Source organism: Ambystoma mexicanum, chromosome 2q, assembly GCF_040938575.1.
Source record: "Ambystoma mexicanum isolate Mex_15411 chromosome 2q, UKY_AmexF1_1, whole genome shotgun sequence".
In the NCBI taxonomy this organism is placed as follows: Eukaryota; Metazoa; Chordata; class Amphibia; order Caudata; family Ambystomatidae; genus Ambystoma; species Ambystoma mexicanum.
The window spans coordinates 553667362-553694055 of NC_090924.1; the positions used below are offsets into that span (position 1 = coordinate 553667362).

Consider the following 26694-nt stretch of genomic DNA (forward strand, 5'->3'; position numbering starts at 1 on the left):
GTAACGTTAAATACTCACGTGCCATTACTCCATCCACGCCGAACTCAGTGGGCATTCCGGCATCCTTCAGCAGCTCCGAACTGGTACCTGCAAAATAAAAGGACAGTTAGTGCGCATCGTGAAGCAAGCAACAAGCGCTTACTTACGCGCTTCCAGGCGCTTCTATTCCGCATACGGGTCCATCCTCAACTCACTTCAGCCAGTCAACCGCCATCGCCGGAACCCTGCAAAATAAGAGACAGCATTACAAAAGACTTTTAAAGACATTTGAAATATTCGGAACTCACCGTTCGTACAGTAAATGACGGACAGCAGTCTGAAGTCAAGAGGCCTGCGCTACCTATCCAGTGAAGAAACTGGTTACAGCACCCTGCCCCGAGGCAGATGGAGAGCTTGGCGTTCACTTACCTAAGGTGAGAGCGTTAACTTTTGGGGTTCTACAGGAGAGGAGAAAAGGAAAGAGATAGGGACACCCCAATAACCCCAGTTCATTAATCCCATATTTTCTATCTGCAGACATCTTACTCTTCGAGTCAGGCATACAGTGCACAGAGGTCCAGCCCAAAGAGCCAACCGGGTGGTGCACATCACTTTTGAAGATACGGTAGTCGCCCAGTCAAGACCGGCGCCTCTGCGAGAATCAGGTGAGCGTTACACTTGCCCTTAATTGATTCCCAGTATAGTTCCTGGTCTTCGTTGGGGCAGTAAATAGAAATCATGGTTATAGCATGCCCTCTGACCCCCCCACCCCCATCACATAGCGGCCTTCATGGGCCTTCAAGATCGCCTTCCGAACAAAATTAAGTCTACTTGTGACCGCCACCCCTCTCTTTTTTGAGGCACAGGATGCATAGAACACTTACCCTATTGACCTCTCCCTCAGGAGTGGCTCCCCTCTGCCAGTGGGTCTGTTGGAGGAACAACATATCTAGTTTCAATCGATTGAATGCCCGGATGGTTAGGGATCTTTTCTGGCGGAGAGTTAAGGCCTCTCACGTTAAGAGAACCCACTGCCACACTGCCTGTCGTTCTAACCATTACGACCGGCTGACTTTTTCAAGGGGCACCACATGATAAGTGTGACGTGCCACACAATGTGTCTTGTGAGCTTGATAGTAATCCCCATCTGCTTTGGTGGTTCTAGGTGGGTGGCCTGAAAAATAGTCCCTTAAAAACCATTCAAACTGGAAAAAAAAAACTCTTCCCCCTTCCCCGCTGGCGCCTGATCACTGTGCGACATCTTAAATGTTGCTGGGTCAGACCACCATCAACTCCTCTGTCCGCAGGCCCCGTATTTTGAGAAGCACCTCTCAGCCCCCCTCAAAACCCACTATTCCGATGACTCGCCCCAATCCCCCCACAAGATTGCATCCACTCCACATCACAACAACGAATAGCCTCATGTAAGATCTGGATCAATCTCTATCGATTTAATCCCCAGGCCTCCCCAATCCCCCCAATGGTCGCGCTCCCTCCCCACCCCCCCCGAATCCACCAGGGGGGTGAGAAGCCGCGTTCTCTGCGGGAACCGTGCCTGGAGCACAGAGACTCCCCCCCTACCATCGTCGAGACTGGAGGTGCCCCCATCACGGACTCTGGATTCAGTTTCTTGAACTTGCGATTGCCTTGCACACAGCGTCCGTCAGAAAAGCCAGAGGGGGCTGCAGCGTCTTGCCGGCACTCCCCGGGAGTCCGGGTGCCTTCTGGTGGTAATTCCCCAAGAGGTTCTTGCTGTGTTTGGCGTATGTCTTCCTCAGACACCAGGTGGTGCTTATAGCCATCGAGTTCGAACGAGAGGGCAAAGGGAACCCCCATCTGTAGCGGACCCCCTTGGAGCTCAACCATTTCGTAAGAGGAGTGCCGAGCCTCCTCAACAAAGTGAAGGCAGAAAGGTCCTGAAATACGGTGACTTGTGAGGCCTCCCACTCCACTGGACCCTGCTTTCTCGCTCTTTCCAAGATCTTGGTCTTTTCTGTATAGTAATGGACCTTGGCTAGGACCGATCTAGGGCCACAGGACCTCTGCCTGCTCTGTGGGCCCCATCTATGGTAGGTTTGCACGTGTTTCCTTCATTAAACAGCTTTCTGACAACTTTGTTGACAGCTTCCATGATGTCCGCCTGGGTCTCTCCTTCACGCTCTGGGAATCCCCAAAAATCTCAAGTTATTTCTGTCCTGGTGATTTTCCAAATTGTCCATCCTCCAAGCACATTTCTCTTCCCTCTTTTCCAGTTCAGACAGGCACTTGTCAAACTGTGCCTCTAGAATGTCCACCGAGGATTGGGTCGCTTCCAGCCCCTCAAGCGGTCCTCCATATTGTCCACCTTCTTGTCGAGGCCGTCCAATCTTTTGGTGATGTCTGCCCTGAATCCCCGGATCTCCTCCAGGAGCTCTGTCATCCCTTTGCTCACCGAAGCTGAGTCCTCCTGGGGTGGCAAGGCTGTGCCGGGCATAGCAGCCTGTTGTACCTGGCGGATCTGGTCAAATTGGTATTTTTTTAGAGCAGCAGCCCAGCTCATATGTAGGGCTGGGGTAACCTGCATGGGGAGCCCTCGAATTGAGATTTCTCTGTGTTCGGTGGGGGCCTGTCCCCAGATGCATCTCTGCCCCTTACCTTGCGTAGATGCACAGGGGTTGATGCACTCTCTCCACAGGTCTCCCCTATCAGAGTAGGAGGGACTGGCCTCTGGCGGCAGCACACTTCACCCACTTCGGGGTCAGCTGGAGATTCAAAGGGAAGGTGTCCCCTGGGAGCACGTCACTGCCTGTCGCCTCTGGTGTTAGTGGTCTCAGGGGGGGTTGTCTCTCCGGGCCCATGGCCCCAGCCACAGGATGACCCAGGTGATTCTGGCTGGATCTAGGACGTCCAGGGAGGGGGGCCCACCCTGCAGTACAGTAGCTCAGTTATCACCGGAAAAATGTCCAGGGCCCACCACGGCCCAGCCCTGGGGTCCAGCGAGGTGTTGGGCCTTCTCGTGTTCTTTCTTCCACTGCCAATTGAAGACCTGGAAGGGAAGGTGGGGGATGAGTGGATCGAGGCCGTTGAGAGTCAGGCCTCTGCTCTCCCCTAACCCTTGTTCCGGCGTTAGTTTGCTGCCTCGGCTTCCTTGGGAAGGAGGTATAGGAGGGGGAGGAGCTCCTCCAGGGCCTGCCCCAGTCCCGTTTCCAGACGTGGGTATTGCGCCTCGCAACCCAGCGATGGGGAGGACTGGCCTTGTGTTGCGAAGGCTCGGGTGGGGGAGCGCACAGCTGGCGGCCCGCTCACCTTGTGCGGGCACTCTGCTCCTCTACTGCCTCCCCATGCTCATTTTACCGGCTCCACACTGCTCCCACAGGCCACCCAGGAGACAGGCCTGGCAGATTTTTCGATTGAGCCCACTGGTCCTTCCTCTGCAGTCCCGAGTCCTCTGTAGTCACCCGGATGCAGATACGGGGAGGGAGGGTGTTTGGTGTGTTTAGTTGCACATAGTTTATGTAAAGAGAATTTGTGGAACTCTGTAATGGAAGTTGGTATGGGGTCTAGGGATCTAGAATGGAATGTAAAGAAAGGACAGTAAAACGATATATATTAAAGGTTGTGGATGATTTGCATGAGGCTCCGGTATATTAATATAATAACTATTTGAAATATAACAATGGCGACGAAAGGGAAACATAACCAGTAAGAATAAGAAACGGGAATACTAAGGCAGAGAGAAAAAAAAAACGCTGAATGAATAATGCCGTGGAACAAGAAAAGGAAGGACATTGGAACAAATGAGAGAAAAGTAAAGTGCGCACACAGATATAAAGCGGCCTATTATCGAAGAAAAAGAAAGAGGCATTTAATATCATAAAGGTGTAAGGTTGGGAAAGGCACTCTATCTTGCGAAATAGGAGGACAAACGGACTTACTTGAAGTGCGAGCGTTTCTCTGAACCGCAGAAGACGCGTGTATGAAAACACAGACGAAGGTACTAGAGGAAAGTACCTAGAGACGTCAAAAAATGTGCCGCCATTTTGGAAAAAAAAGATGTATTTCATACGCTCTGCTCTCGTAACAACGTTACAATAATACTAATACATGAAATAAGATCCGGAGAAACGGCGAATTGATATAAAAGTGAAAGTCATGGATTTGACAAATCGGGCAGAAGGTAGACAATAATGATAAGGTTATGATTTGTCATGAATAAAAATGTTGAATTGTAAAAGTAAAACAAAACAAAGTGAAATACTGAAGGCATTGGAAATTCATATAGAGTGAAAGTGTAACATTTAAGCTGCATTGGCAAATGAAAGTAAAAGGACAGTAAAAGGCTGAAACAATAACAAATCAAAAATACATCTAGTGAAAAACTATTTGAAGTGAAGTGCACACAACAAAGAAACAAATAAACCTGCATACAAAGTAAGGAACAAGGACAGCAAGACTATAAATATAACATTGGATAAAATGTCATCTGATAATGCAAATTGGGACTCAAACACAAATTCTACTCAAGTTGCATCTGCATCTGGGGTATCAATGCCCATGAATCCAGTAAATTATTTAAGGCACCCAAACCGTTTTAGTCTGGAACCTCAAGAAGATCAAGGTCAAAGATGGCAACAGTGGTTGGATGAGTTTGAGCAATTTTTGCGAGCAGTTGGAAATCAGAATGCTGTAAATAAATTGGTTATATTTATAATTTATTTTTTTAAAACAATTTTATTGCATATTCAAACAAACAAAACCAATACAAACCAAACATGCAGTGCAGATATCAACAGTTCAATTGTTCATTGCATAATTCTGGTCACTGCTCCCCTTATCCCACCCCCACCCTTATGAGCCTACCTATTCCTCACACTCTGTATCTGCCTCGCGTGGTGGGGTCCCATTTTCCGTGGATTCTGTCAGATCTTGTATCGTTCCAAACAATTCTGCTATTAATGATTTCCATGCCATCAGGGTTCCCGCCTCTTCCTCTCCCCCTATATTGCTTGCCTCTTGCCATACCATGGTCTCCGCCTCCGCCCACTTCTGCAACTCTTTCCACCACACCTCCACCTGTGGTCTATGACATGACTTCCATCCCATGACAATCCTTCTTTTGATGAGCACACATGCTAGATCTTTCAATTTATTGACATGCTTAAGTTTCTGCGATCTGGGGAACCCCCCCAGCAAGCAGGCCCAGGCTATATCTATAGTAAGCATGACCCCCCTTTCCGCTAGTTTCCGTGCTGCTTCACCCCAGAAGCGCTCAATTACAGGACATGACCAAAACATGTGTACCATGTCAGCCTTTTCTTCATCGCATTTGGGACATGTTTGTCATTCAGCATTTTCAAACCTAGATATCCCCTGAGTTGTCATGTATGCCCTGTGCGTAATATATAGTTGTATTTGTTTTAGTCTCGCATTCCTGGACACCTTCTTGTGGTACCCCAGGGCACGTTCCCACATCCCATCCTCTATTGGGGCTCCCACTTCCGCTTCCCAGTCTAGTCTCAATTGCGTTAATTTTTTCCCGACCTTAGACATCATCATCTCATACAATCTAGAGATCTCATGCCCCCCTTCCGTTATATCGTATATCGTGTCTATGGTAGCATCTGGTTCCTCTTCCAGTACTGTTTCGGGCCATGTTCTTCTAATTCTCTGCACCATTCTGTGATAGGTGATGTACTGGCCCTTGTGTAACCCCGTTTCCTCTCCCAGCACTTCAAAATTTATGATAGTCCCCTCTCGCCAGACTTCTCCCAATCGTCACCAGCCCCACCGATTCCCAGTGGTTCCTAATTGTCATCCTTAGCTGCTCATCTCCCCCTGCCAATGCAGCCAGCGGTATCTGCGGGGAGCATGGGAATGGGTTTTCCATCATCTGGCATGCCCGGCGCCACATCTTCCACCCAAGCGTCATCATTTTAGGGCACTCTTTCATTTCTGTCTTGGGCAGCCAGATCATCTCCTTTAAGTAGACGGGGGCACAATATTGTCTAAACAACCTGGATTCAGGGGTCGCTTCATCTGAGAGTCATTTTGCGATATATTGCAGTTGGCTCGCTACATAATAGACCTCATTATTAGGCAGTTTTATCCCCCCTTTTTCATAAAAGTTCTGCAACTTCCATAGAGCCACCCTGTTCTGGATCCATGCCACAGGAACTCCCTGCACATGCTGTTCAGTTTAATGACAAACTTCTTGGGTATCAGATATTGAATATTCCCAAAGTAATGCAGGAGCCTAGGTAAGACTACCATCTTAAGCATTGCCCCTCGGGTCATCATTGCTAGAGGTAACTTCACCCAGAATTTCATACACTTCTCAATTTTTCCAATGGCTACCTCGGTATTATGCCTGTGCTCCTCTTCCACTGTTTGGTACACGTCTATCCCAAGGCACCGGAAAGTACCAACAGCCCAAGGTGTTTGCAACACCGGCAACCGTCTAACCGGGATTCCCCTATAACTGCCTAGCAGGAAAATACTAGATTTTTGAGGATTCACCGCTATGCCAGACAGCCCCGCATACCTCTCCATTACCTCCAGGATGTACTGGAGATTTTCTTCCGGGTGCCTCAGGTACAGCAGCAAGTCATCCGCATACAAGGAGATCAAGTGTCGTTCCCCTTCCACCTCGATGCCTATAGTGTCGTATTGTTGTCTGAGGTATATCGCCAAAGGCTCTAAAGCTAATATGTAGAGCATAGGGGACCATGGGCACCCCTGTCTGGTGCCCCTGACTAGTTGCCACCTTTCGTATATCACTGATCCTGTTCTGGCTCTAGCCAGTGGTTCACTATATAGCATCTTTGCCCATTTTATGTATCCCGGCCCCATACCATAGCTCGCCAAGGCCGCCAGCAGCCATGGCCATTTGACGGAATCGAAGGCCTTTACCGCGTCCAAAGACACAATTGCCATTTCGCCCTCGTTCCTGCTCCCCCATTCAACAACCCGATGGAGTCGTCTATGATTCTGAGTTATGTTTCTATTCGGGACATAGCCCGTCTGGTCGGGGTGTATTAGTTTGCCAATAACTCTACGCAGTCTGCTTGCCAAGACAGCCGTCAATATCTTCCTGTCCTGGTTCAACATTGACAATGGTCTGTAGGAGCCACAGCTATGCCCAGTCTTGTTGGGTTTGGGAAGCGGTATTATGATCGTTTCTCTGAGTGACTCTGGCAGCCGTCCCACCTCAAATGCTTCATTTAACATATCCAACATCGGGGGGAGCATTTCCTCTCTGTATACTTTATAAAATTCACTTGAAAACCCGTCCGCTCCCGGGGTCTTACTAGTAGGCAGCTGCCTCACCACTTCTTCGAACACCTCCAAAGTAATAGGTGCATCTAGCACTTATCGTAGGGAGACCTATGTCTTCCAGTGTTTCTGTAATTTCTTCATAACTACTTCCACCCCCATCCCCATATAGTACTCTGTAGTAATCTGCAAACTCTTGATTAACTCCCTCTTGAGTGTCAGCCACACTGGCATCTTCTCTCGTTATCGTCCTAATGGTAGATCTTAGATCTAGGGATCTCACTCTTGTATAACCATGCCAGAAGCCTTCCAGTTTTATCTCCCCCCGCATGCTGTCTCTCTATATTTTTTTTATAGTTAAGGTTACACAGTCTGTCCCATTGCTCCGCGCATGTCTGCTGTAGTTTAAGTATCAGCTCCATGTCTCTCTGTGTCATCTCTCCCCCTCAGTGCCTTTCCAATTCCCTTTCTGTTTTCTGTAGATCGGCCAGGATCCCACCTTGTAGGCCTTTAGATTTTGCTATGGCTACGCCTCGCATCACCACCTTGAAGGCTTCCCATAGCGTGCTCGCCGGGTCCACGCTACCCGTATTCACCTCAAAATAGTTTATAATCTCCTCTCTTATGTCTTCCCTAAAAAAGGGATCTTTAAGCGCCTCTGCCCGGAGACGCCACGTCGGGATCCTTGCTCTCAGGGGGCAATATTGCCAGCCAAGAACCAGGGGCGACTGGTCTGCTTGCGTAATCTCTGTTATTACTTACGCCACCCAGATGAGCACTCCTCTAGCGTAAGCAGAATATGGTGAGCCCGCCACAACCCCCTTCCATTTCTTCGCCACCATCTCCACCTTTTCCAGTGTCAGGTGAGTCTCCTGCAACACTGCAATATCTATCCCATGTCTGCGCAGGTACAACATAACCTTGTTCCTCTTTAAATAACTATTGAGCCCCCTGACATTCCATGTAATTATTCTAAGGTCCCCCATGGCCCATTAGAGTTCCCATTCCCCTCCCATCAGTGCATTCCATATCCCCTTTCCGTCTCAGTCTATATAGGCTCGTTCCCCAGTTCAAACTTCCCTCAACTACAAACACCCCTCCCCATTTCCCTCCCACCACCCTTCCCTTCCCCAACTTTACCCCCCCCCCCCAACTGTTGCCCAGCTCCATCCCTGGATCTCAGGCACCCATGCATCTAGCACTTTCTGGCAATAGCCAGTACTCGAAGCTCAGCAGGGTGAGGTAGCCCTAATGGCTATCCTGCTACTTCTACTGCAACTTGGGGGGTAAGGTGCCTGTGTTCTGCCGCTCCTATTTGCTGCAATTCAACCACATACTAATATCCAATTTGCTCATATATTCAAGGCTCTATATTCCAGTCCAATGCACATCAATACAATCGGGGATATCTTAACCTGACTTCCATACTACCCATTTTTTTTTTTGTAACTAGAGGGAAAGCCCTTGGAGTGTCAGAGCAGAGGGCTGTAGAGAACAAGATACACAAGTGGGTTTGCTCTGACAACTGGATTTGGGGGGGGTACTCTTTTTTTATTTTTTTATATAGTACCCATTAGGTTATTTAGTCATGACACACGTGTTCAATCATGTGTAATAAAAGTGAAATCTAAACACAAATAGACTTACAGATTGACATCTTCATATAAAGTAAAGGTGCATTTATTCATTTTGCATTTCAACATAAATATTTGGTTTTTTATCTTTGCATTTAAATTTTTAAATTCAAAGAAGTTTTTTGACAAACATAACTCAATTGTGATGCCTAGGAGTTAGAGTCGTGACCACCACCTATTGGTGACAAGTGACAAACAAGTTTAACTTAAGTAAACATATTCCAACCAATGTTCAAAACAGTGTAAAGAGCTATTGGTTTTCAGTAGCCAGGCTTGGGGTGACCTAACACGTGGTCGACGTCCTGAGTTGAATCATAAGTTGTTTGGAGACAGTTAAAAAGGACTTAGCAAAAGGTGGACAGGAGGCTGGTCCTTGGACGTTTCGGCAAAGAAGCCTTCTTCTTGGGCCTGATATAGGTCTCCCTGGAAAGAAATCCGGGGGACTCTATTAGTGTTTAGAATTAAAAATGATTAGAAAGTTTGCTAAACATGACATTTAAAATAACTTAAGTTGTGGGGCATCATAGGCTAGGTTAGCCGGGGCACACACATGGGCAGAGCACAGAATTGGCCCTAAGGGGGCTCACCTAAACTTTGTAGGGTCTTGGTACGATCTCCTGGTGAGGTATGGAGGGAGCAGGACTGCAGGTGCCGTATTCGAATCTTGCGGGCTGGCTGCGAGTGATAAGTCTACAGAAAGGGAAAGAGAGCGAGGAAGTTATGCCTTAGAGCAAGGCTGGATCACGGACCGTGAAGAGACCTTTCTGAACACCTCAGACAATCGCACACCGGCGTTCTATGCACTACCCAAAGTTCACAAAAACGGCCAAAAGCCACCAGGAAGACCTATAGTGTCAGGCTGTGGTTCAATTCTAGAACCTGTGTGCAAGTTTATTGATCACTTCCTTAAACCCTTGAGCCAACAAACACCTACCTACCTCAAAGACACCATGACGACCATCAATAAATTTGAAGGTCTCAAGTTCAACAAAGAAGAAGAACTCCTAGTGACCATGGATATAGTCAGTCTATACACAAGCATTCCCCAAGAAGCAGCGGTCGAGTGCATCAGGCACCACTTGACCCATCACATGAATCAAAGAAGAGTACCTACCAACTTTATAGTTGAACTCTTAGAACTGGCACTGACCAACAACTTCTTCCAATTTGACGACAACTTTTACCTTCAAACAAAAGGCACAGCGATGGGAGCAGCTTTTGCCCCTAGCTTAGCCGTCATCTTCATGGCAGAATTTGAACATGCACATGTCATAAGCACATCCAATCCGTTCCACGACAAAATTATCTCATGGTACCGATATATAGATGACGTGATCCTAATATGGCAAGACAACGAAGCGAATCTGACTGTGTTCTTTAACTGGCTTAACACCAAATCCCAAAACATCCAATTCACCATGCAAAGTAACAATACATCGATCAACTTCTTAGACCTCTGCATTAGGGATAAGAATGGAACATTGATATGCGACCTCTTCACTAAACAAACAGATCGCAACACCCTGTTACACTATAATAGTCACCATCCAAAAAACTTACGGGATAACCTCCCATATGGACAGTTTCTACGACTACGCCGTAACTGCACAGAACCAGAACAATACAAGAAACATGCAAAAAACCTAGAAGAAAAACTAATGGACAGAGGATACCCAAAGAAACTCATTAGAAAGACCACGAAAAGAGCAAAGTATACGCCCAGAGAAAACTTGCTAACACCAAAAGCAGTAAATACACAACAAGATGACACCTTAACCTTTGTCTCTACCTTCAACTCGGACACCACTAAAATCAAAGGCATCGTTAAGAAATTCTGGCCGCTGGTTCAACTAAGCCTACCGGAAGAAAAAATACCAAGAATGGCACTAAAGAGGTTCAAGAACTTTAGAGATATCCTGACACATGCAAGACTAGAGAACAAGAACCAAAGATCCACCATCTGGAGCATGCGGGAAATAAAAGGCCATCATCCATGTGGTACATGTACAGTTTGTCGATTCACAAAGAAAATGAACCACTTCAAAATAGAAGACAAGAAATGGCAACTTAGAAAATTTACTAACTGTAAAACAGCCAACGTAATCTATATAATAGAATGTCCCTGTGGACTACGGTACGTGGGCCAAACCACCCGGCAGGTCCACAAAAGAATTGGTGAACACCGTTCCCGCATCAGATGTAAATCCATGACATCCCCCCTGGTCCAACATTATATTGAAAATCACCATGGACCAGATGACATTCTTTGGTGTGTTATTGATTTAGCATCCAACACAAGCAACGTTGCCAACTCCCTGAACCATAAAGAAGCTTGGTGGATTTTCAAGCTTAAAAGTATCCCCACAGGACTCAATGAGGCGGAACAAACCAGATACCGCCACTAATAAGCTCCTGTCCGTGTTGGGTGCAGAACTGTGATACTTTTTACTAACAAATATATCCTACAGGTACATGTTGTCATCTACACATGATGCACTCTCACACTACCCCGTTGCATCTCCAGGGTATATACAGACGACGAACATGAAGTGCCCAGATTCCCTGTATCCCCTGCATTTTCACCCTCCCGCATATCCATACGTTATAATGCCCTCATCCTTTTAGCCGGATGCCACCTACCTCTTTTTAGGACTCCCATATTGCATCCACTGCCTCAGATTTACCTTTCAGCATGCATCCGCAAGGGCCCGGCAATATCCATTACTGCTTTAGTCAATATCATCATTTCGCTACAATACCTAACCTAGTAGCCATACACATGCGCCTCTAGCACAACACTATACACTGTGCGCATGCGCTCTGCCACACGACCGAACGGTCTTCCCACTCGTTCCAAAAACGAAACCTTGCAGCTGCGCTGACGCGCCCCCAGCACTACAATACACATTGCGCGCACGCGCCCTGCCACCACATCGAGAGAGTTTAGTTCCTCTCATCCGACAGCGCTACTGCATCTGGCGTCTGTGAACAGCTCCGGCGAACTTGGCCCACTACGTACATGCTGGCAACTTTGCCAGCACTTCAGGCTATCCTTGACTAGATGAGGGATGCCCAGCGCACGACAGCTCCTGCGCTGCACCGCTGAACCCCTTCAGGTAAAGCAGCTTTTTCCCCCCCTCCCCCCTATGCAGTGAGGCAGCCCGCGATTTCGATAACAATGACCACGCTTCCTCGCTCTCTTTCCCTTTCTGTAGACTTATCACTCGCAGCCAGCCCGCAAGATTCGAATACGGCACCTGCAGTCCTGCTCCCTCCATACCTCACCAGGAGATCGTACCAAGACCCTACAAAGTTTAGATGAGCCCCCTTAGGGCCAATTCTGTGCTCTGCCCATGTGTGTGCCCCGGCTAACCTAGCCTATGATGCCGCACAACTTAAGTTATTTTAAATGTCATGTTTAGCAAACTTTCTAATCATTTTTAATTCTAAACACTAATAGAGTCCCCCGGATTTCTTTCCAGGGAGACCTATATCAGGCCCAAGAAGAAGGCTTCTTTGCCGAAACGTCCAAGGACCAGCCTCCTGTCCACCTTTTGCTAAGTCCTTTTTAACTGTCTCCAAACAACTTATGATTCAACTCAGGACGTCGACCACGTGTTAGGTCACCCCAAGCCTGGCTACTGAAAACCAATAGCTCTTTACACTGTTTTGAACATTGGTTGGAATATGTTTACTTAAGTTAAACTTGTTTGTCACTTGTCACCAATAGGTGGTGGTCACGACTCTAACTCCTAGGCATCACAATTGAGTTATGTTTGTCAAAAAACTTCTTTGAATTTAAAAATTTAAATGCAAAGATAAAAAACCAAATATTTATGTTGAAATGCAAAATGAATAAATGCACCTTTACTTTATATGAAGATGTCAATCTGTAAGTCTATTTGTGTTTAGATTTCACTTTTATTACACATGATTGAACACGTGTGTCATGACTAAATAACCTAATGGGTACTATATAAAAAAATAAAAAAAGAGTGTCCCCCCCCAAATCCAGTTGTCAGAGCAAACCCACTTGTGTATCTTGTTCCATACTACCCATCCCTACTCATCTAGTAATGTCTCCATCAAGTCTCTACTGGGATACCTCACAGCGTGATATACCAGTATGCATAGAGTGTCTTAGTCACTTATCTTGTTCTCCTTGGGCCCGTTCAGCATCTTGTTCCGGGCAGCCCTGTAGGTCCAACCATGTAGTAGCTTCCTCTGGTGTGTCAAAGAAAAACATTCGACTCTTGTGCAACACTTTCAATCTTGCAGGGTACAGAAGCATATATTTGATGCCAGCCGTGCGCAGCCTTCTCTTCACCGCTACATAGCTATACCTCTGCCTCTGGACCAGCATTGTATAATCAGGATAAGCTGTAATAGTAGTCGAGGCTTTGTCTATCGTTCCCCCTTTCCTGAAATACTCCAAAATCTTCTCACAATCTTTATAGTTTAAAATCGTGGCAATTATTGCGCGGGAGGAGCTCTGGGTTTCGGTTTCCTCATGAGGACTCTATGTGCTCGCTCCACTGTGAATCCTTGTGAGAGTTTGTCCGCTCCTATTTCCTGCAGGATCATATTCTCCACATAGTCCGTGGGGTCCTTGCCTGCTTCTCCTTCCGGTTCTCCAGGTTAGCCACCTGCTGCTTTAGTATGTGGACTTCCTTAGCATTATCAGTGCTGGTGGTTGTGTTGGTTTTGACCGCACTTTCCAGGCTGCTCGTTCTGTCTGCCAGCGCCCTGACATCTCGTCGCAGCAGGTTGACATCTATCCCCACCGCGTCTATTTTAGCCTCCAAGGAGGTCCTTAAGTCTGCCATTGCTATCCCCCAAGAATCTCTTAGTTCCATTATGGCTGCCAATATTTGGTGGTTTTCAGTCCCCGGGGAGCTTTCCGTGGGCCCACTTGCACCTGCCTGCGCCGGCGTCGTTGGAGACTGCTGTGTCTTAGCAAACGCATCCATCGTGGGTTATTTGCTCCTGCCTTTGATTGCTCTCCCCGCCATCTTGTGATCTGGGGTAAGTGACCCACGCCGCTCCGTCCGTGGCGTAGCAATTCTGTTATTCTGTTTCGCCGTGATGTCCGGGGGTCACTACTGGTCCTGGCTGTTGTCTCGGGGTGTCCCGCCTGGATTTTGTGCGCTGAGCTATATGCTTGAGTGGGTTATGTCCTCCCACGTTCCAATTGGCTTATCTGCCACCCAGCGCAATTTCGTATCTTGTGCTTTCCAGAATCAGCTCTTGATGCGCAGGCCTTGCGTTTTGCGGGCTATCCTCCTCCGCCCAACGCCTTGGGGGTCGTGTGGCGTGGAAGCCACGCCGTCGTATGTCTAGACGGAGCAGGAAGGCCTCCCCTCTTCCTCTGCCTCCTACTCTTTTACTTTATGAGCACAGTGGTACAATCCATTTATATTAGGTGCTCCATGGGCATCTTTCATGTCTAATGGCTGCCACAGTTAGTTTCCGGCCCCAGACTCCAAGTCCCTCATGTACTTATGCCAAGGATAGTCCCCCTTTGCTTGTTAGCAGCACTTTGTTCTAGTTATTCCCCTTTCAATTCTGCCGTGTGGGAGAAGTGTCCAGCAAGCAGCGCCGGTCCCTTCTTCGTGCGGTTTAATTGCTGCTGATCATTGAAGGCAGCAAGCCTCTGCATCTCATTCTCACGAGCGCGGGTGCCTTCATTGCATGATGGTAGCGCTTCGTTTCGATATGGTAGCTCCTCTCTTGATGTGGTTTAATTGCTGCTGATCATTGGAGGCAGCAGGCCTTTGCACTGCATTCTCACAGGCGCTTTGTTACAAGATGGTAGCCCGTCTTTCCGCTTATCGTGCAGAAAACGAAAAGAAAATGTCGAGGAGCCGCGCAGCTCCTCTATTCCAGTTGGTCCAGCACCTAAAGAATCGCTGGACTCAGCGAGTCTTATCTCCGTAATCTCACACACACGGGTGCTCCTGTATATTTGTGGCGCCCGGCACTGTGTTTGTTACTCTCGGCAGCTGTTCGCTGCCCGGGCCGTCCGCCTCACCTCTGCCTTCGTAGTGCGGCACCTGCTCTTCTACTGGTCGCCACTCACGGGCGGCAGGAAGCCACTTGCACAATATCCCCAAGCAGCTGGGGGGGCCGCGCAGGCTCCAGTCACCGGCCCCCCACTTACTCCGTACCGCGCTCACAGCCTGGGCTTACCCGCTCCCCCGATCTCCACACGGCAGCGCAACCTTGTTCCCAGTCGCTGCTCACCATTCCGTCGGCAGGGGTCCAAACACACTACCGGCAACAATGTATTCTTGTCCCTGCCGCGCCTGGGTCTATTCTGCTGATCCTGCGTTCGCGGCCGCTCGCCCTTTGTTATCCGCCATTTTGGATACTTTGTCACAGGGCCGCCGAACGTTCCAATGTCAATTTCACCTCCGCTGCACACACGATCTGCTCAATATTTCAAGTAGTGGCAGGGCATCTATTCACACGCCCATGTTTCCATTATTAGAGTGGATTGTCCATTTTCAGTGCGTGTTATTTCGGATTGATGTTGGATCTCCGGAGCAGCTCTCATCATGCACGTCTTGTTACATGGCAATTTAGCCACGTCCCCCCCCCCCTTATAAATTTAGTTGGTACTGACTTGAACGGTGTCATTAAGACAATACCGCCAGAGGAGAAAATTACATATCAACTTCTGATAACGACAATCAGCAGCAGACTAATAATTCCTCAAAACAAGGATTATTGGAGATATATATTCAACCAATGTACACAGGGTCTGAATGAATCCATTGCACAATTTGCATTGAGATTACAACGGAAGGCAGTATATTGTGACTTTGCAAATTACAATGATAATGAAACGATAAGATAACGAATAATTGAGGGTTGTGTGTCATCTCAATTCAGGAAACATTTATTAAAGAAACCACTTCCATTGAATGAAGTACTTGAATTAGCAAGAGTCTATGAGAGAGTTGATATAGGCGGCGAACATAGAAAATCCAAAGAAACTGCACACTATTGCTACGATAGGACAAAATATACAATGGCAGAAGAGATATTCTAATATGTCATCTGGAGCAGCACCTCGTCAGGATGGCTGGAACAATTTTTGTAGGAGTCAGTTGGAAAGACAATGCTACAGATGTGAATTTGAATTCCTGCACAAAGGTCAATGTCCTGCTATTGGTCAATTGTGTCTACAATGTGGACAAGAAAATCATTTTCAGACAATTTTACCGAGAAAGAGCAATGGCACCTGCATATAGAACAAACACAACAATGGTTTCAAACCAAAGGTATGATAGTCAAAGAGGTTTCAATGTGACATTGCTTCCAGAGAAGGAGGTGACAAGGTCAGGTGGACTAGCAGGAGTGACCCAAAAGATTCAACAACCAGGATTTGTAAGAGCAATGGATAATCTACAAATAGAAATGTCTGAGCAGAGGGCTCTGGAACATGATCGTCTGGAACATGATCCAGCTGTGAAGGCATATCAGGGTCAGAATCAAGAAGCGGTACGGATTGGCGATCCCTATGAAAACCCGCCAGTGGAGGAGGAGTATGTGAACAAAGATCAATATCAATTTCAGGAGTATGATAGATATAGTAATGAGTGTGTAACACTGATATATGACAATGGAGATGATAAAGTGGCCATAAATGTTACTGTGAACCTAAGTGGACAAGATATACCATTTCTGGTGGACACTGGGGCGACAGTGAATGTAATGAGTGAAAGGTCATATGAAGGAATATCAGCATTATATCCTTTAAGACCATCGAGAGCAAAAATATTTCAGTGGGGTGCTAAACTACCACTGTTATCAAAAGGACAATTTCAAAGTGATTTGATTCATGATGGACGTTGCGTGCCAGTGGACATGCATGTCATAAGCACACCAGCAGTAGGTAGATTTCTCATTAGCTGCAAAACTGGTACAGATTTACAACTGATTGATGTTAAGTATAAACAATCGGAAAAGATACAAGGGATGCCTTCGCAGCATCACAATGTATGTGTCCTTGTGAAGGGAACATTGGACTTGGAGAAGGTAAAAGAGAAGTTTCCGCAGTTATTTCAAGGTGTTGGAAAGCTAAAGGATAGTGTGGTCCATTTACATATTGATACATCAGTTCGCCCTGTTCCTCAGCACCCCAGGTGAATAGGTTTTCATTTGCAAGCCAAAGTGTCTCAGGGATTACAGCAACTTATTGACAATGACATCATTGAGAAGGTTGATGGAGGACCTACACCATGGGTAGCCCCGTTGGTAGTGGTACCTAAAGCAGATGGTCGCCTTCGGTTATGTGTAGATAAAGAGGATTCCTAAAACAGCCATACAGAGGGAGCGACATCCAGGGTCTAATATTGAGGACATGATAATTAGTTTGAATCAAGCCACCAGATTCACGAAGTTGGATCTAAATCAAGGATATCATCGGCTGGTGATTGACCCAGATTCACGACCCATAGCCACGTTTACAACACATGAGGGATTATTTAGATATAAAAGACTGAGTTTTGGCATTTCTTCTGCAGCGGAGATATTCCAAGAGACAATAAGAAGAGTTATTGCACCAGTAAAGCATGCGTGTAATTATAGTGATGATCTATTGGTATATGGGGTGAATCAGAATCAACATGATGAGGCACTGGAGCAGGTGTGCAAGATCCTTCAGGATAATGGATTGACATTAAATGGTCCAAAGGGTGAGGTGAATAAGAATAGTTTAAGATTTTTCGGACATATATTCTCAGAAAATGGGATCATGACAGACCCAGAGAAAGTGAATACCATTCTAGGGCTGGATCCTCCAAAGGATGTGACTGAAGTGAGGTAATTCTTAGGAATTACTGGTGAATGTAAGCGTCCCCCGGTGAGGCACCCTCCCTTAATGAGAGGCAGTAAAGGACACACCCCAGAAGGGAATGAGACCACAACCAAGTGCGGGTGAACTTAAAAGGTTTTTATCTAAATCGATATAGGGCATGCAAAGGACTCTGCTAACTCCGAGAGCGCTCTGTCTGACAATAGCAAAGACAGTCATACTTATTACAAAGATACGTCATGCATGATGTAAGCTATAGGGGACACATAGTCGTTGGGTTTGGATGGCATTTGCTAAACCATATACATTGTATATTGTGCTGCTCCAGGATTGGCGAACGTCTGTGCGGTGCCACTTGGAGTAGACGGGTCAGCTGGGCTCTTAGGGGTGGAGCTGTCAGGCCGGACGCAACTTGTATTGATGATTGGTGGCTGTAAAAACACTTTACCCTTGTGGCCACACACTCACAATCATTCATTATACTATACAGTTTCAGTTGTCCTGTAAATCCTGCAATGCATTGACCTGGGATCAAGAAGGGAGACAGAGACAATGATATGCAATAGGAAGTTCACTAATAGATCTTGTAACGGCACCCCTGATAACAGCCTGATCCCACGAGTCCAGGTGTCCTGTCAGGAGGCACAGGATTAAGTTGCGTTGTCACTCTATCCTGTTAGATGCAGTGAGGGATGGTTTTATGATATGTTAGTACAAGGGTGAATACCTAGCTCCAAGGCCCGTTAACTTGGGGTTAACAGGAGTACCATTGGGTCAATAAGGGCATGTAACTGGCACCCCGGAGGCAGTGGGGTTTAGGACCAGGTAGCTCATAATTCACATGGCCAGGCCGTGCTGGCCTCTGACATGGGGGAGGTAAATACTTGAAGCGGGTCCAGCAGGAATGTGGGGAGGCGAGGCTGTGCTGTTCGAACACCATCGAGCCCCAACGGCCCTTGGCGAGAGGAGGGGGAGATAGCCTTGTAACTCTGAGTGTGTCTCCATGCACAGGACTGCACACCGTACCCTCGATGGGGGGGCGAGGGTTAAAGCTAGAGGCATTAAGGATATTACATATTTCTTCAGATTCACATATGCTTGCGTTAGTAGATTCACAACGCAGGGGATTTATCGTTGGCACAAACATTACATATCATCTGTTGACATCATACTCGCAGTTCGTAAGAATGATAACCATATAACACACGTCAGGTAGCGTTAGGTTGGGTTATGTGCTTGGGAGCAAAGAGAGGAATGTGTTTGTTCTATCATTTCGATTGTAATAAAAACTGGCTCGGTGCCCTAGATGGCCTACATGTAGTACAAGCATGTGCTATCACTTCATATACAGGTATTTTACATATTGCTTCTTAACCATCCTTTTCACGATAGCAGCAAACGTTAGTCAACACGACATAGATTTTTAAGTGATCATACATTAGGTATCAGAGCACACAATGGCTTGGGGTGGGCGGGGGTCATGGGCTTCCTATATCACAAACGCTGGGGGTTAGGTGCAAGGTCGGGGCATGTAGGGTTGTGATGGTCTCGGTTATTTTCGAGACTCTAACTACGAGTCCGGTCACGCCTGGGGCAATGATGTACTGCGGAAGGTAAACAATACAGTGTTTGTTCTGCGTTTGTTTGCGTCTGGTTATTCGTGATAACGGGCCTTCAGCGGATCTGCCATGAGGTGGAGGCTGGGGGAAGTGCAGGCCTCTCCGTGTGCGGTCAAGTGGGGGGCCAAGCTGCAGCTCTGGGTGTAAGTTGTTTTGCATGTGTTAGGATTTAGCACACTAAACAAAATGGAGTCTTGCTCATTACAAAATGGTGTCTATGATATACCAGGCTATATGGTCGTGCAGCTTCACGCGTCGATCCACAGCCGCCCTGCCTCCCTGGCCCAGGTGCATGGGGGGCTGCCAACGAGTCATGGGCTTCACGTAGGTGGGCAATGTAGGTGAGGGGGGGTCCTACCAACCTGTCCTCCCATACAATGGTTATTGTGCGAGGTATTTGCCTAATTATGCAATCATGACTGATGCTTTCAGACAGTTGTTGAAGAGAGATGTGACATTTCTCTGGAGTGAAGAATGCCAACAAAGTTTTGAATTGATAAAAAAGGAACTAGCTAATGACAGGCAATTGGAATATTTCAATCCAGAATGGGAGACTGAAGTCATGGTGGATGCAAGCCCGGTGGGCCTGGGGGCCATTTTAGCACAACTGGAACCAGGAAAGGTTAATGTAAGGCATATTGTGGCTTATGCAAGTAGAGCTTTAAGTCCCATTGAACAGGCATATTCACAGGCTGAAAGAGAAAGTTTGGCGGCAGTATGGGCCTGTGAAAAATTCAACCATTTTGTAATTGGAAGACCATTCACTTTGATTACTGATCACCAGGCTCTCATATCTCTCTCTCATATCTCTATTTGGAAATCCCAGAGTTAAGATGCATCCGAGCATTGAAAGATGGGGTATTTGTTTGCAGGAGTATGATTATAACATCATTCACAAGCCGGGAAAGGAAGCCAATCCGGCGGATTACTTATCTAGGCATCCAACAGATGTGTCTGACAATAATATGCAAGTGGAGGCAGAAGAATATTTATCATATTTGTCACTTAATGCGTTACCATCGGCAGTTACGAAAGAAGTGTTTATAAAAAAAGTTAAGGGGATCCTACCATTCAGATGGGGGTTCAAATTACCAAAGCTGGTAGATGGAAATGTTGGGGTAAGTCTCAAGTCATTGAAGAAGGGGTGGATAGAAGAGATCTGGAGAGGATAGCCAGAGTGAGCAGTGAACTATCAGCGACTGACCAAGGAGTACTTCTGAGAGGAAATAGGTTAGTAGCTCCTAGAAGTTTGTGGAAAATACTGGTAATGCTGGCGCATGAAGGACATCATGGAGTTGCAAATACAAAGAAAATTCTTCGAAATCAAGTTTGGTTTCCTTACATGGATGTAATTGTTGAAGACACATTACAACACTGTATTGCTTGTCAAGTGACTACATCTAAAAACAAATCTGAGCCTCTTCAGATAGTGCCATTACTTGACAGCCAACGGAATAGAGTAGCTATTGATTTCTTTGGTCCGCTCGAAGAAGGAGGATATCTGCTGGTAGCTGTGGATGAATGCTCCAGATTTCCGTTGGTTAAACATGTAGCATCTACTGCTTTCCATCATGTAGCAATTGTATTGGAAGAATTATTCGGTGAGTGGGGTGTCCCAAATACAGTTAAAACTGATAATGGTCCGCCATTTCAAAGACATGAGTTTTGTAAATTTGCCGTACACCCGGGATTTAAACACCAAAAGATCACGCCATTGTGGCCACAAGTGAATGGCATGGTTGAGAGATTTATGAACATGATCAAGAAAACTCGACAGAAAGCGATTGTGGATAATATGCCAATGCCTCAGGCAATCTCTCAGATGTTACGAAGTTATCGTAATACTACTCATGATATGCCTGGCTATTCGCCGTCTGAGTTGATGATTAGGTACAAGCCACGAACCAGGTTTCCACAGATGGAGGACTATACACCTGAGGAGGATGTGGAGATCAGGGAGAGGGATATGTTGAAAAGGAAAAGGATTAAAGAATGGACGGATATCAAGAGGAAGTCGAGTGACAATAAATTGAAAGTGGGAGAGTCTGTTCTGGTGCAACAAAGGCAGTGTAGAAAACTGGATTCAAAATACAGACCTGTACCCTTGAAAATCCAGGCAATTAAAGGTTCCATGGTGACAGCTGTGGGAGATGACTGTGAGATAACCAGGAATGCTTCATTGTTTTAGAAGAATGTTTCAAGATGGTTTTCGATGACTTTGAGAATGAACATATAGCTGATATACCGGAAAAAGAAATGCATTTGCCTTTTTCTGATGATATTTCTGTAGGGTCTGTTGATGTTTCAGAAAGCTCTGGGTTGGTGGAGTCACAATGTAATGTAAGGTCTGAACTACATGATGTAGTTCCAAGAAGTCGGCCTTGTAGGATGAGTCGAAGGCCTGGTCGTTTCATTGAGCAGATGTAATGTGAACCTGCTATACTGTAAGTACAAATGTATGTGTTAATTTATAAAGATAAACTAATATGATAAGTAAGGGGGGGTTGTTGGGTGTTGTTAGTTGCACATAGTTTATGTAAAGAGAATTTGTGGAACTCTCTAATGGAAGTTGTAATGGGGTCTAGGGATCTAGAATGGAATGTAAAGAAAGGACAGTAAGAAGATATACATTAAAGGTTGTGGATGATTTGTATGAGGGTCCGGTATATTGATATAATAACTATTTGAAATACAACCGAGGGGTGAGTATGTAGGGCTGGTATCCGCTGGGGGGTGGTCTTCCCCTCTCCTCTGGCCCGAGTGGCGATGTTGGGCTGCTTCCTCGGCTCTCGTTGGGGGTGGAGGAGGCTCTCCCCGAGCCTGCCTCTGTCTGGGTCACTGGCACCTGGGCACCGCAGCGCCGGGGGGAGCTCGGGTGTCCCCTTCACTGGCTCTGTTGGGGATGGCCTCTGCAGGGGGCCCACTCACCGCCGTCAGGCTTGTGTACCACCGAAGACTCCTGCTGGGTGATAAGGGGAGCTGCACAGCCCCAGAGAGCAGCTTAGGAGGCGGGCCTAGCTCGGTCCCTGCACCGGACAACAGATCTCTTCTCTCCGTTGGTCGCTGGAGACCGGAGTCGGCCATGGGTAATCTCCACAGCTTGATGTTTCAGAGGGGAGGAGGGTGGTAATGCGTGCCTCACACACAGGTAAATGGGGAGGCTCTAATCCCGAATTCGGCCCGCCAGAGATGAGCAACACAGAGAGCTTCTCACATCACTGTGCTGCCTGGTGGCAACCCTTGTTATTTGTTTGTTGGTCGAGACTACTCCCATTCTAGAGCTAGGGCCAGTTAGGAATTCTACCAACCCAACCAACATATCAAAATCAAGTTTTTCGAGCCTCTATTGTGTCTGTGTCTACTATTGATGCCATGCCTTCCCTAGAGTCTCAAGTCTTTGCTACAACAATCTTTTCTGTCTTGCCTCCCTTACTTGAATATGATGTATTGTTGTATTGTGTTAGGATGCACTTTGATGGCCTGACGACCGAATAAAGTTTGATGATTATTTTGGCAAAATATGCATTATCGTTCTTTTTTATGATGCCTTTTAAACCCATGGGAGTCATCCAGATTTCTTGCAGTGAGGGATCTATTAACTGAAAATGTCGGTAAAGGCTTTTTTTATTTTACTTTTCAGGGTTTAAAAAAGACCATTGTTGTCATGGACCAAGAACTTCCACGTTCTGAGCGTAGCATCAACAACAGAAATGAACTTCGGAAACTCTTGAACTTGGACTCCCTGTATAAACAGAACAAGGTAATTAAAATGCTCTTTCTACTTGGTGCACATTAGCACTGTTTCCCTCCTTTTACTTAGTCGGTGCTAGGGTGCTTATATATCAATGGGCAAAGGATAGGTCTCAACAGCGAACCTGGCATTCTTAATTTGTGTTTGTTTTTATGAACACATTTGGAACACTTGTATGGTCAGGGATCTTATTGATGTATTGGTTCATAATATCAATAATGATCTTGCACGCAGCACCACAAATCCTGGTTGTCTCTTGATTATGGAGTGAAGCCCCTGATAGGAATGCTGGTGGGCTGTGTGATGTGATTTTATTATACCTAATGAATTGCATAGTAGAGTGGATTCCTTTTACAAGTTGCTTAACTCAGCAGGTCTTTGTGGTCTTTTCATTTCATCACTGTTCCAGTGAATTACTGAGTCTTAAACATGCCTAGCTCTGCACAGTATAGTCTATTATTTTCTCTGTTTTTACTTGCCATATCATTGAAGTTGTTTGTTTCTAGTATTGTATAAAAATCTTGTGTTCCAATGTAGTGTTGCTCAGCAGACACTAGCCTAAAAGAGATTGGGGATAGAGCAGAGGCTTGGTGTTCTTTAGCCAAACTCCCATTGCAAATGATCTCTGCTATTTGCTGACTAATTTATTTATTTTACAATTTGTATAGCGCTCCTAACCCGGGGGCATCTAGGCACTTTTCTTCCATGAGCAGAGTATGAAGTACAGTCATTTTCTTAGTTACAAATATACATAGCACTAGGGACTCCTGACAAGCCAGTTGTTTACGTGGTAGTTCAGTTGTTTACAAAGTTGCATATGAACATGGCAGAGGATCTCTACAAAAAAATCCAGTTATTTACATACATGTAACAGGTCATATTGACCAAAGTCTATGTAAGGTGAGCTGCCTGGGTCCATTTCCTGAAAAGAAGCCTCAGAATATTAGCACGTCCTTAAACCTTAACATAGCACTTTGATGAGATACAATAATGGAAAGAACAGTGCAGAACACACGCCACATATATTTCTTTCACAAAGTCCACTCACACAAACACGTTTTTGTCTACGTTTTCTTTCCGGGCAGTGATGGTGTGATCTCCCTCTGGTTTGGGGCTCCAGTAACAGCGTTCAGGCACCATCCTCGCTTTGTCCTCTGCCTTCCTACCTACTTTCAGACATGACTTTTGGCTTTGGCTTCTGCCTTCCCGTTCTCTCTCGGGCACCATCCTTGCTCCGGCTCCTGCCTTCCCACTTGTGAATGTGACATGATTTATCACAAGTTAGTGGAGTCCATACATGGCATGCATGCCGTACATGGCATGCAAGTCATGTGAGGAGGATGATAACGTTGCTTAGTTCATAACTCGAATGCTAACTAGGCTGTGCCGAGGGAGTGCACCTACTTCGCTCACCTCCTAAAAGCTTGGCCAACTCTAGCGTCGATGGTGGGGAGGGCACCAGGATATGGGGGCAGGGTGCAGGGGTAGCAGCTGTTTTAGTGTGGCGAAAATGTTGCAGCTGCTGCAGGCACCCATAGTATCCTCAGTTTGACTGTCCCTCCCAAGACGTTTTATATTGGTAAAGATAGACTCTGAGCAGTACCTGGCGAATAGGTTGTCTGAAAAAGACCCAGCATTTCCAGTTTGGCTCTGTACTTTTAATGTGCACAAAAAAGAATTTTTCTTGAAATCCTCTTGGGTTCTGAAAGACAACCAGAATCATGCCAGGAGCCAGAAGATAAGCAATGTTGCTGAAAAAACAACTAAATGACAACTGGAAACCTGAAATTGCCTAGTACCAATGTTGGTTGGAGACAGCCTTTCTGTCTCTCAGCTACAGGGCTTCGGGACACACAGAAGATGCAGAAGAGCACACGCCAATGTATTTACTACTACTACTTTTGCTCCTCATTGTCTCCCTCATAATGTAACCTTTTATGCAGCAGATGTTATTCCTAATTCTGTGGATCACCCTGTGTGAGATGATATTCCCATCAGCCAAAGGGAGTCCCCTGCTCTGGAGAAAACTGGGGCACAATACCTAACAAAATGATCCAGGCACTCTTCCCCCGACCAGCCCACAGAGTTGGCTGTGCCCAAGTTATCTGGGACTGCAATCACTGTATCTATTGGCCCTTCCCAAGAAAGTGACCCGCTCTCCTCCCCTATTTGGTCACTGCTGGAGGGTAGCAAGGCATAGTGCTGATTTGTCGCTGTTCCCCGCCCTCCAATCCAAAATAGCCGATTTTCCTCCACAGGCACTCAGAGCTCCCCACTTCCAGCAATACCCTATTCACAGAGACCCACCCTCTGGTCCAGCACCACCAACCATCCTTTTATTTACGTTTTTGGTCACTACCAGCGCTAGTATTTTACTTTTGGTTGTGACTGACCTTTATTGAAATGTATTTTGGTTGCTACCAGCACTATCATTTAATTGTTGGCCTCTATCTGCCATTATGTTCAATTGGTTATGGTCACTACAGCATTTATTAAATTCTTTGATTTCTGTCTGCCCCTGCATTGGTTTGTTGGTCACCACCGCCAAAAGGCCTGCTACCACAGCCCCTGTAGTGCTTCCCTCCTGCTGACCTGTTAAACACCAACACTATGTGCATCCCTGGTCTCATGCCCTCAACTCTTTTCTTCCTGTCTTGCTTTTCCATCAACCCGAAGCGCCTAAATATTTTACTCCCCCCCCCAACCACTCTTCCAATATCCTGAGGCCTTTGCGTTCTCCTACGAACCATCCCTCAACTCATCCAATCCTCCTCCCTCCCCTCTCCTCATCCTCCATGCTTCTTTCAAATGACACTCTGATAATTCCCCTCACACCTTACCTATTGCAACCTAATTTTCTCCACTTTTCTCCCACATCAGACAACCCTTTTTACCCCTCCCTCTACGCTCTGCTGCTCTTCTTTTCAATTCACACAGGGCCTCTGGAACGCCCAATCTGTCTACATTTAAATTTCCTTTATCCTGCAATGGATATTTTTCAGATTAATCTGCTTCGAATATTCCCTGTCGTTGGGCTGGGAATCCTCTTTTACAGCTTACATTAACAGTAATTGTAAAGAAAAACACTGCTGCCTCATCTGTAACCCATTTTAGTGCATTTAAGAAATGTAACCTTTGTTTCCAAGATGGAGACTAACTGAAATGCATTCTGTGAACACATAAAAACATTTGACTTCGAGCTTAAAGAGGCCCATTTCCAAGCACAGTGTGTGTTTGCTGGAGCCATGGAAAGACAACTTGTTTATGTCTTCAGACAAAGCTTGTTTTGCATTCTTTTAGCAGCCGAGAGCAAGATCTGTCAGCTTCTCAGGAGAAACCAGAGATTATTTGCGAATTAGTGGAGTCTGGTAGCTGCAACGGCCATGCAGCTGTGGGGTTCTACCGACGTTAAACATCTGTGGAAAAATACTGGATTACATTTGGATGGAAAGACCTCACACAGTCGGGGAAAGAGCACTTCACTTCTTACTTCGAACTCCGGCTGATCTGACTGAAACAGACGTGTTTCCATTGGTGAAGTATTCTCCCTCCTACCCTGGTGATTCCCAGTGTAGGCTTGGCAGAGATGAAGAATGTTCGAAAACGCTAATGGTGATGTATTTCTGTTCCATTTCTAGC

General features: G+C 46.3%; 1 protein-coding gene across 1 annotated transcript in view; it reads left to right on the forward strand.

Moving 5' to 3' along the window:
* The window catches only part of MINDY4 (MINDY lysine 48 deubiquitinase 4), a 1976984-nt gene that overhangs the window by 145629 nt on the left and 1804661 nt on the right, over positions 1-26694 (forward strand). The window contains exon 2 of the mRNA XM_069647706.1: positions 22945-23064. Coding sequence (XP_069503807.1) covers positions 22945-23064 — 120 coding nt within the window. The remainder of the gene's footprint in view (positions 1-22944; positions 23065-26694) is intronic.